The 12,482-nt window shown below is 38.7% G+C and overlaps 1 protein-coding gene across 3 annotated transcripts in view; it reads left to right on the forward strand.

Annotated features, from left to right (window-relative positions):
* The window catches only part of cadpsa (Ca2+-dependent activator protein for secretion a), a 215,638-nt gene that overhangs the window by 110,155 nt on the left and 93,001 nt on the right, over positions 1–12,482 (forward strand). For all 3 annotated transcript variants that reach the window (XM_040115542.1, XM_040115544.1, XM_040115543.1), the window contains exons 12-13: positions 5,664–5,800; positions 10,131–10,318. In XM_040115542.1, coding sequence (XP_039971476.1) covers positions 5,664–5,800; positions 10,131–10,318 — 325 coding nt within the window. The remainder of the gene's footprint in view (positions 1–5,663; positions 5,801–10,130; positions 10,319–12,482) is intronic.

The following is a 12,482-nucleotide window of genomic DNA, read 5'->3' on the forward strand; positions in this document are numbered from 1 at the left end:
ACAGCCATTGTTTTCTATTTAAACCTGTGCATCGGCAGTATCATCTTGTCAGGATACTCCACTGTCCAAATTTCCCAGGGTTGACAATGGTCAACTGTTCAGAAAATGAAAAACATTCAGTTACTGTACCATGACTACTTTTTCTGTCTGTATGACACATCCAGTGAGTATTATGGGCATGTATTGACACACATAAATTGATGCTTCACCACTTGTCTCATGTGTGTTCTTCAGGATTAATGATAATGGTCATATCAAATGCATATAATCCTTCAAAGTAATTACAGATTATTACTGGATATACAGGACAAGGTTTTCACCTAACAGCAATCAGACATTATTTTTGTTTTACCTATATTTAAGTGTGAACTTTTTTTAATTTATCTAACTAAATGAAAACAACCCTTCTCTCTTTGAGTCTACTATATAAAAAAAATAATGTTGAGATGTTACCATTGACTCATAGACTATATACATTGATGAGCTTTGTTATGGGAAATCAGATTGAGAAGACAAACAATAAGCAAAGATATGAACAGTTGAAGAAGGTGAATCTAACAGCTCAGTGCAACACAAATGTTTCTCAACAAGTTCAACACAGTTCACAGCTGAATTGGGAGACATCAGTGCTGAGCTAGGAGTAAATAATACAAATATCTCTCAACTCGCTGTTAATGTTTAAAAATCATACAGTTGTGTTGAGTTTGAAAATATCAGTTGTTGGAAGCTGTGACAAAATTAGTAATTGTATCTTCATGATTAGATATGCAGTGGTGTACGGTTAGAGAGAGGTTAAGTGTTAAGGAATCAATGACAGTCTTGTGTTACAGAAAGATCTGGATGTTGTTGTGTTTGTACAGTTGCGTGAAAAACTTTGGGCACCCCTGGCTGTTTCTGCCTTGTGAATAGTTAAGCGAGTAAAAGATGACCTGATTTCCAAAAGGGAAGTAGTTAAAGACTATACATTTTCTTCAATATTCTAATCAAGATTATGTTTTTATTTCCATCTTTTACAGTTTAAAAATAACAAAAATGGAAAAGGTCTCGAAACAATACTTTGGGCACCCTCCATGGTCAGTCCTTAGTATCACCCCTTTTGGCAAGTATGACAGCTTGTAAACGCTTTTTGTAGCAGCTAAGAGTCTTTCAGTTCTTGTTTGGGGGATTTTCATCCATTCTTCCTTGCAAAGGGCTTCTACGTCTGTGAGATTATTGGGCCGTCTTGCATGCACTGCTCTTTTGAGGTCTACCCACAGATTTTCCATGATGTTTAGGTTTGGGGACTGTGAGGGCCATGGCAAAACCTTCAGCTTTGCATTTCTGGATTTTGAGGTGGCGTTAGGATCGTTATACTGCTGTAGAAGCCATGCTCTTTTCATCTTCGGCTTTTTTTTAAAGACTCAGTGATGTTTGCTTGTATTTAACAGAATCCATTCTTCCCTCTACCAGTGAAATGTTCACTGTGCTACTGGCTACTGGCAACACAAGCCCAAAGCATGACTGATCCACCCTGGTTCTTAGCAGTTGGAAAGGTGTTCTTCTCATGTTCTTAACCCTTTTTTCTCCAAACATACCTTTCTTCACTGGGACCAAATAGTTCTATTTGTACTTCATCAGTCACATTAGCTCATATTAGTGCAGGTATTGCTTCACAGTAGAATGGTTCCACCTCCACTCCAGAGTCTGGTAAATATTCCTGAGGGTCTTTTGCAGTCGAACAGGGGTTTTGATTTGTCTTTCTAGGAATCCTACAAGGAGTTCTCTCTGAAAGTTTTCTTGGTCTTTCAGACCTCAACTTAACCTCCACTGTTCCTGTTCCTGCCATTTCTTAATTACATTAAGAACTGAGGAAGTGGCTACCTGACAACCCTTTGCTATCTTCTTACAGCTTTCTCCTGCTTTATGGGCATCAGTTATTTTAGTTTCCAGAGTGCTGGGCAGCTGCTTGGAGGAACCCATTTGATTACTTGGCTGCTGATTGTTGGGACAAGGTTTGGGGAGTCAGAGTATTTATAAAGCTTTGAAAGTTGCATCACTTCAGACCTTTCCTAACGATGATTGTGAACAAACCATAGCCCTAACAAGCTAATTAAGTATGGTAAAAGTTAGCTGAGAGCTCAAATCTCTTGGGGTACCCAAACTTTTGTATGGTGCTCCTATCCTTTTTTCACTCTAAACTCGTATGAAACAAAAATAATACACTAATCTTGCTTAAAATTTTGATAAGAATGTTTCATCTGTAACTTTATGCCTTTTGGAGTTATACTCATCTTGTAGTCACTTAACTATTCACAGCAGCAGAAGTTTTGACCAGGGGTGCCCAAACTTTTTCCTGCCACTGTATGTGTTTCATGGTCAGTTCACAACAAAAGCAAGTCATGTGTTCAATAGCCCCAAATTCTTTTGACCATCAAACCCAGGACCAGCAGTGTGTCCGCTGCCTCCCAGTTCCTCTCCTCTGGATCTATAAATGAATAGCAGCCATCAATCACTGTCAGGGCCGTCCTTCCCCAGCCCAGACGGATGGGGGTGACTAATGTCACTGCATGTTACTGTCCAGCCCTCCCGCCTCCACTCCCGATCACTCACATCAAACAGACCTGACAAGCCACCAGCTACAGACCAAAGGGGCACCACAATGTCACCTTTTTAGATTTTTGGGGGAGGGTGGAACTTGTTGAGGGGACACAATCAGCTCCCAGCATCGCGCTCTTTGTTTTGTTTGTTGATTGGCAGCTGGGGTGCCTTCACTGGGCAGTGAAGAGGACGCTGGCTGACAAATCTCTTGATGGCTTTGTAGCTTGGTATAACCTTCATTCACATCTGTCCCAAGGGACAGACTGTGTCCACACTGTCTATTCAAGAGCAAAGTTAAATTGAATCTATGATGAGCCGTGCAGTTATTGGAAAATAAGACCTCGTGGAGTGTGTTATTATTCATAACTGCTTGGGTGAGAATTGATTATACCGCTTATGCCGCATTTTGCCAGCAATTAAACCATGAGCAAAGTTTATTTATATTTTGGGAAACAGACTCATGATGATGTTACAGCTGTATGTTACATTGAGAGGCTGTAGGGCAGTAAGAGGTTACTCAGAAAAAAGTAGAGGAGTCGTTAATGCAGAAAAGTGAGAAAATGTAATGTACTCAATACAGTATGGGCACAATACTGTCAATCTAAGCCTTTTCTGTGTTCTTCATGTCATCGAGTACTTGTATTTATGAATATATTAAGCATAATAAATGTTATCACTTTTCTGCATTTGATGGCTCCCCTCCTAGTATTATCACTAACCCACTTGGGAAGTTGTTTTTACTGTTTCACAGTAAAAGGTGAAACCAGTAGCCTTCATGATGACATGGACTTTACATCAAAGCTAATGATTGAGTATTCTCTATGACAGTGGTAAGATTTTTAGCATCAGTGAACAAGGCTTATCCAACTGGGCAAAGCGTGCAGTGCCACAAGCCCGGATTCACCATGTGTGAGTTGTTTTTTTGGTCATTCGATTACTTGCATTTTTTTTGGATAAGGCCAAAAACAACTGTTTCCTGTGTTATTAAATAATCTGGTAGCTTTATCTTGTAGAAGAGCCCTGTGTCAGAATGTAATTGTAAAACCTTAATTGTTTTATTTTAGATTGTGTTTATATGGTGCATGATCATAAATAAAGGTGTATGTAATCACACTACCACAAATAAATTGCTGTAATAAAAAGATGTTCTGGGGCCAGATAATTAGGGTACTGGCTGACATCTGGGTCTCAAAATATCTATATTTTACTGTGTGAACAGACTCGAAGAGATCTTGGACACATCAGAGGTCCAACAGCGAAACTGTGCCCCAAGGCCTCCAAACAGGTCAATCTGCTAATACTAGTGAATTGGTGGTGCACTGCATACTAAATACATGTTTTTGGTCTCTACGGCAGACAGGACACCCATGATTTTGGGCAATAATAGCTTAGGCACACCACATAAAGCTTAATGGAGTGTAGGCGTAGATCAGTTCATGGGTTGTGAATGCTCTACTAAGGTAGACTTTTATTTAGGCCTTTTACTCACATACACATGGATTCACCCTATTTTTAGGGGTTCAGTTATTGTATATCATATCATATTCTTATTCATATATTCTATTTGAAACCGCCTAATCTATGAGTATTGATAATTCTTAGTACTAGCAATCCAGTAAAAGTGAATATAATGCTAGTGTCCGGCAGACAGATATCGGGTGGTAAAAATTTACTTTGATGTGACATATCAAACAACCATGTCTTTAATAAGCCTCTGCTTTTAATGTATTGACATGAAAATCCCAAATTCAAGAAAATGGAAACAGAGCTGGTTCTCCCCTCCCCTTTGAACCAGCCAGTGTGGCAGCCAACAGGTTTTGTGGATTAATAGCCCCCAACTTTGCAAAATGAAAAAAGACAGTTGTTCCCCAATCCCTCCTATTGTACCCTGATGTAAGTATAACACACCACCAGGAAAGCAAGTGAAAATTAGTTTTCAAATTTTATCAAAGCCTCCTATTTTGTGGACAATCAAGATTAGTGTGGGGCTGCCATGTCCGTAGCTCATCCCCAGCTCACGAGATTTTCAGGACAGCAATTAATTGGGAGTCACACCCGGGAGCTGGAGCAACTGACATTGCAGTGAAGTGATATTAGAAATAGGGAGGGTTAATAAGTATATTGTGGCAACTGGATGGTTATATTATGGGTAATGCAGTTCTGGCCACTGGTTATCTTGAATTGCAGGGTTAAGGTGTGTGGCTTAACGTATAACTGGCGTATTAGTGGTTAATGCAGTATCCTGTTTTACAAGGCAGTTGACTTTTCGAAAGCATAGCCAAGTGGTAGCATTATTCTTGTAAAGACAGTAAGCTGTACAATGCCTCCAAATCCCGAAGGCTCCATTTTTATTGGATATTCAAAATATCAGTCACAACATTGTCAATGCATTTTAATGGGCCCAGTGGGAAAATAACTCAGTTAAGCTCTCACTACAGAGTGAACGGGTATTTTTTAAAAGATTTTTTTTGTTTGTCTTCCTTTTTAAAAGTTGTCACTTCTATAACAGAACTTTCAGGCATTGTGCTGTTAAAGCAAGATTTATAGTGTTAATCAACAACAAATTCTTATGTTCATGAGTGCATGCCTATTAAGCTGGCTGGTTGCACTGCCAGCTGTCAGTGCTTGTAATCCTCTAGGTACTCAAAAACTCTGTCTTGGATAGAACACCAAAATCATCATTTCAGTGGGTTTAGTATTCCACGGAATTTTCATTTTTATCATTTGTTTGGATAATAGAGTGCTGTTACATTAAAACTGATACTTCTGAAAAAGTTTGCAAAACTTGTATCCTTTATAAATTATCAGATAAATGTTTTTTCACAATTTTCAGAATCTAATATATTTAGTTAATTACGTTATTTAAGACAAAATTGTATTTAACCTTAACCCTTTTTATAAATTTGCATACGGCATTGCTTTATTGTGGGCATTCTTTCAGATTTGTTTTAAATAAATTTATTTATACATATGCATTTATTCAGTCATAAACCGGATCTTTATCTGCCAGGCTCTGACATTTGACTTCTGTGTTTTTCTTTCTCTTTGTCTGACTCCTCATTGGACGGGTAAACGGGTGTGTGCAGATGCTGATCGAGCCCAGAAGCACGGTATGGATGAGTTTATTTCAGCCAACCCCTGTAACTTCGACCATGCCTCGCTCTTTGAGCTTGTACAGCGCCTCACCCTGGACCACAGACTCAACGACTCGTACTCCTGCCTGGTAAAGAAAGGGTTTATGTAAATGTTACTATCACTGTGTAACTGTCATTCTTGGTGTTACACTCATTTGTACACAGGAAAAGTGATTGAAGTAGTTGAGTGAAGAATGAAAAAAGGATCAAACCCTGGCTACTCTCACCACCACACACCTTACCAATGACTGTGTAAAGTTGATTGTTGGATTGCACTTATCCAAAGGCTTTAAATCACTAATTTATGAACACAGAAGTGAGCAGGCTGGAGGAAATTCAGAAGAAAAAAGTTACTGGTAAGAGTCTCAACTGTCAATAAAACACAGCACAGGTACACTCTCCAACATACAGTACATCTGTAAAACATCCAATGTCTGTTCAGTCTGTACATCGGCTGTTCATGCAGATTACACACAGATAACAAAAACAGTCCAGTGGTGAAATGTGGGTGAATAAAGCATGGCAAAGATTCACTTTGTGTTCTGACCAGAGGTAAATACACACTGAGGATGCACTGAGACACACTCAGGCCACATTCAGAGGCAGTACATGTCCAACCTAATTCATGTAATTCTGAATACTGCCTGGTTTGTAGTCTTGTATGGCATTTTTATGTTTGTATTAACATACAGTTGTATTTAAAAGTTTGGGCAACTGTGAACAAATTCTGTATTTTGTTGATTTTTGAAGTGAAAAGAAGTAAATAAAATCCCTGCAGCACATACTGCATTCCTCAAAAAAACAACCTTTCTTCAAATGTTAATGCGCCGTTGCTTTTTATTTCATGAATCTAAAAATGTCTTGCAGATCACCTCATGTTCTGAGATACGTTTAGGCTGTCTTGCACACAAAGCATGTTTAGGATCTACCTGTAGATTTTCAGTGATGTGCAGGTCAAGGGACTGTGAGGGCCATTTCAAAAGCTTCAGCTTGTGTTTCGCGAAGTAGTTCATGGTGGATTTTGAGGTCTGCTTTGGATCAATGTCCTGTTGCAGATGCCAGCCTCTTTTCATTTTTACTGTTTTGACTGACTTCAGGACATTTGCATCCAGAATATTAGCCCCCCATCCGTTTAACAGTTGGCAAGGTGTTCTTCTCATTAAATGCTGTTCCTTTTGTAGTGGATATGTTACACCCTAAATATGAATTGGCACTTGTTGAAAATTGTGGAAGCAAATTCTATTGAAGGAAATTAAATAAAACACATTCAAATTAATCGGTCTTATAATCAGAGGCAGTAAGCTCTTGATTAGGTATTTCTGTCTTTGCTTCAAAGGAATACACTAGAACACGACTAGGTGATAGTGGAGGATATTTATTATAGCTAAATGTCTTTAAGTAACTGATTAAATAAGGCATAAATCATGAACACATAACAAAGAAGTCAAAATCAAACAGATGAATAAAGTGAATCTTTGAATGGTATAATGAGCGAATCACTTAGTTTGGCAAAAAGTTTTGGTAAAATGAAGTGTGTGGATAGGATTACCAGAGAACAGCGGAAGGCGAAGGAAATAGTCAACTTTTCTAGGACTTAAAATTAATATTTCAGAACACTATCACAGACAGCAGCAGAAAGGTTTAGCTTAATTTTGCAGTGTTGTCTTGTAGCCGAATCCTGTTATGTTGTACCCGGAATAGTTGAGTTGGTGCCGGTTTGCTTGCCTCTCTCCTAGTGAGGTGATGCTCCCTGGGATGCAACCGATGCCAAGCAACGAGGGTCTGATAGCAGGCTGATCAGCTGGTCTGGCAGCCTCACTCCAGGATGAATTAAGCAGAGCCTTAAGGCTAAAGAAGATCTTTTATAAGCAGGGAGGATTTATTGGGCTCTATAGCTGTTGCTGGTTTCTCAGTCTGTCGTTGTTTTGGTCGGATCAGACTCTGATATGTTCACATTACTTAAGTATACACGTTAAATAGTCTTGAAAATAATCTCTTCCAAAATATTATCGAAGCAAGAATTACTGAAGAACAAAAATTTAAAAAGTAAGCTCATTCAGTTTGGTATTGAGTACAAACTGAGGCTGGTTTCGGCTAAAGATCAAAATGTTGTTTCAGGAATACCAGTCTAGACAAGGTAAAATAAGACTGCAGAAGAGGCTTGGTGAGCATTTAAAATAAATTCTTGAAGGACAAAAAGCAAAAAGGAAGATAGTTAAAGTGCAGAAGTTCCCAGAACAATGGGCAGTTAGCTCTAAGACATATATTATGGTTGGAGCACCGGCCTTCTGCGCCTGAATTGAGCCATTGAGCAGCTGCTCCTTTGTTTCAGGGAATGGAGAGAAACGGATTTAATCTGGAAACTTGCGATATGTGGAAGGCGATTAATTTAATTTAGGTTTTACATGCAACGCTCCCACACTTCAGCTTATCACTATTGTCAGTCAAGAGTGATTTGAACATGAATTGTATGTAAGAGTGCATTGCATAGAATATGAAGGAAAGAATATGATTTGAACAACAATCACAGTGTAGTTTTCATGGAATAGAGGAATCATTTAGAATTGTATACAGGACTAGTTAAGATGATGCTCAATGCTTTTAATAGATAAACACGAGTTAAACACTAATTTGATTAACAATATAATACAGTTCTATAGTCAAGTCTAATAACTATACGTTCCAAATCACCAAAATTTACAGACACATATTATTTATTAGGAGTTACATAGGGGTTGCAGAGGGATATCCATCCATGGTCACTGGGTGGCAGTGAGGTCACATGGCACATGATTAAATTTTGCATTTCGTAACTTGGCTATTTCACATCTATTAGATATAAGAGTTTAACTAATTTTCATAAAAAATATTTACTGAGTAATATTGACTGCATTACCGAATACTTCAGCTATATCCATGGTAATTCAGACATGTGCTTAGCCAAGGAAGAATGTCATGCCACTTAAGGAATGCTGCTAAAATTTATGACAAGAGCCTGCAGCTTTCTTATCTCAGATGAATCAGGATGTGAAGGAGAGAAAACAGAGAGAGAGACTTGCACATCATTATTTGTTTAATTAATGATGACTTTCCTTTGTAAAATATATTTCAGTTTGTTGAATAAAACATCAGTCTCTTTTCCATGGGCACTTGATCTCGTCTCTTCCGTTCCTGGAGAATCACAGCCAAGATACCCGGAAAAGTTCGTAAAGACAGTTCACATTAATTTCATTATCATGACAAAACATCGGCCTCTTTGGGATGGATAAAGGTGCTTCGATGTCTGGTTCCATGACACTTTTAGTAAAAAATCTGAGGAGTCTCTGAAAAACTTTAAGCAGCCCAACTTATCCCTCAGTGGAGTACAAAAAGGGAATGTGTCCTCAGTTCACATTTTTTCTCCTGACACACCTTTGTTGATTGTGGTCAAAAAGCCCAATTTTAACTTATCCATCCACAGCACTTGTTTCCAAAATGACTGGCTTATCCAGATTTTGCTTTACTGGCTTTTGTGATGAAGTCACAGGTAAGGTTTCCCTCTGATCATTCTTTCTTATGGACTTTGTTTTTGCTTCAGGGCTGCACAGAGGAATGGTGCGCCACCACTCCTGTGTGAAGTAAACCTTCCTGCAGTTTCTTCGAAGTAATATGGGGGTTTGGCTTTGTCTTATGCCCAGCAGACATGCAGTTTTGGTTTGTGTGTGTGTGTGTGTGTGTGTGTTTGTGTGTGAGTGAGTGCAATCACGTGCTCCTGCTCATTTTCCTCTTTCCCAACTTTTTAGTTTTCTTCTTTTGTCATACATGTTCAAATTTTTACCAGTAACTTTTACTAGCGTCCTCTCTAAACATGCTAGTAAAGAGAGTTCTAGTCTGTGTTATTTTTCAACATGGAATTACTACTTTCATTAAGCTACCCTTTTTAATGCTATCATTCAGCTACGCTACTGTTGTGCAGCAACTCTATGGTCGCATTGTTTACACCATGGAACAGCTGATAGTGCTGAAGCAGTCCACAAACTGAGTTTGTGGACTTCACTATATGGACCAGCTGTATGGTAATATTAAAGAGGCCTGGCAATTCTAACTCACACATTACTTTTTGCGCATTTTGCACCACAGCCCGTGGTTGTTGAGTGGTACCAGAAGGTCTGAAGAGTCAGAGAACTTATAAAGTCTGCACATGGCACAATTACTGTTTAATTTTGAAAAATTTCATGAAATAGTTCATGTGTAGTGCAATAACATTTGAAGAAAGGCTCATTTTAATGTCTGTTAGCTGTAGGGGAGTATTTAATTCTTTTCACTTCAAATATAAACAAATTGTGTTATATGCCAAGTGATGCCCAAACTTTTGCATACCACGTCATGTTTACCTATTCAGTAGATTCACACAATAGGGCTTGTGTGTGTTGCCCACAGGGCTGGTTCAGTCCTGGCCAGGTGTTTGTCTTGGATGAGTACTGCGCTCGCTATGGTGTTCGAGGCTGCCATCGGCATTTATGTTACCTAAGCGATCTGCTGGAGAGGGCGGAGAATGGAGCCATGATCGACCCCACCCTGCTGCACTACAGCTTTGCCTTCTGCGCCTCCCACGTCCATGGAAACAGGTACAAATCAAATAGCTGCATAGTCCTGGGCTTTTCACTTTCACAAACACAGATTATTATTTTTATTGGAAAGACTCAACCTGGAATAGGAAAATTATCACAGATTATGACAAATGGGTCAGTCAACATATATGGGCATATATATGATGCAATATACCCCCACCCCCTTTTTTAATGCCTTCAGATTTGTGCTTTACGTCATTTCTACTTGCATGTCGATTTTTTTTCACTTTGCATGTTTGCATGCTCACTTTTTCTGTTTCTTTTGTCTTTATTCCTGTCTTCTTTTAACCGTTTTACCTTGTTCACTTTCATACCATGTCTTTCCCTCCACTGTCCCCAAAACCCTGCACACAACCACATCTAGTCAGCATGTGTGTGAGTTGTTGAACTGGCCAGTATCTCAGGCCGAACTCAAACGAGCCCTTTTCCCCTCTGCCCCTGAGCTCCCTGGCCAAACTGCTAAGAGAGAACTCAAAATCATTGAGTTCATGAAGAAAAAGGACTTCAGGTCCCCAATTTTCTCAGGAACAAGAAGGTAAGTCATCTCATAGAGTGTGAGGTACAGTCTAACTAGGGTGGAAAATATGAACCTCTTTAAAAACTTTTAGCTATCATTCCTATTGTTAACTTACCAAAATAATTGCTGAGACCCGGAGATGTAGAAAAAATTGCTAATCAAAGTTTTTCTGGGGTTTTTTTTGTTCACCAACATGAGTGGTCAGACACTCAGACAGGCTTTGAAACAAATCAGGTTTATCCTGGTTATCAAAACCAGGATAAAGTGAACGCACCTGAACTGTCTGTCAGTAATGGTCCTGTACATATGAATAATAAATAATGAAATCGTTAAATAATAACTGTGACTTAATCTCCCTACAATATTGTTGATGAGAAAAGAGGTGACTAAAACTGAGTTTAAAAATAAAATCTTTTTTCTTGATGAAAGAAAACGGCCAAATCATTTTCCTGCCTGGACTGCCGGCCGGGACCGATGCACTTTAACTCTACAGGTTTTCGAGCTCTGACAACATATGGTGACAAGAAAAGAACATGACCGCATCAGTGGGGCTTAGTCAGAAAAAACGGGTTGACATTTGGATCTATTCCAAATATAATGCTGAAGAGAGAAAAAGTGAGTATTGTTGGGTGAGAAGCCCTGTGACTACAAAATCTCTGGAAAGAAAACCACAAACCTGCGCACTACACAGAAAATGAGGTAATGTTGAGATGTTAAAGCCATATAAAGCCAAATACTAAAGGCAGTGGTGTAATATTATGTATTAGCATCTCACAACAACAGACTGCCTGTTGCCTGCAGATGGGCCTAACTGAAAAGTCAGCAGCCCACCCGGCTAAGCTGGCTATCCTTTTGCTTAAGACAGGTTTGTTTATTTTGGAGTGGAGTGGCTAAAGCACACACAACTTAATTGCCATACACATTTGATAGTCAAGTCTTGTTGGTTTTGAATGGGTCCATGTCAGCTCAGTTTAATCTATTTGTGATATCTACTGGTTATTAAAATACACAGCATATATCTTAGAAGATTGTTTTGGGCTTGAACAAAGTCTGTTGGGCAGTAGTTAGCTGTCTAGTACCTAGTTGCTTTGTGTGCAAAGAGGTTCTGAATATTTTCTTCACAAATTATTTAAATGGTATCGTACAACCTATTATAAACACTTACTCTGTAACACAATCTAGAACAACAATAGCACTAAGGCCTACAAAATTACAGAATAAAGTCAACTCCTTTCTCGCACAGTTCTGTCAAAACTGAACATTATAAGGGTAGGATTTATCGCAGGGCTGTTGTACAGGGTGCCTTTTGATTGTATGTTTTATTTTTTCTGGATACTCACGGTTTCTGTTATCAAATAGAAAGTTAAGATCATGAGAATGATTGAGTCATATTGCAAGAGCTGGATTGGATTGGATTTGCTAATGTCTTTACATCTTTCCAGACTTCACTGTTTTATGTCTGGATGTATTGCTTATAGTATTAACATCAGACCAGACTTTCTCTCTACAAAGCTGCATTCTTAATCGTACAGCTTGTCTTTTTGTGGGTTATTTTAATTTTAACTTTCTTTTAGCCTAAAATCAATTGGATGAAATGTTAGTTAAAGCAGTTTGCTGAAGCTTGACTAAAATGCTCATTCTTGG

This window comes from Xiphias gladius, chromosome 21 (genome assembly GCF_016859285.1).
Source record: "Xiphias gladius isolate SHS-SW01 ecotype Sanya breed wild chromosome 21, ASM1685928v1, whole genome shotgun sequence".
Lineage (NCBI taxonomy): Eukaryota > Metazoa > Chordata > Actinopteri > Istiophoriformes > Xiphiidae > Xiphias > Xiphias gladius.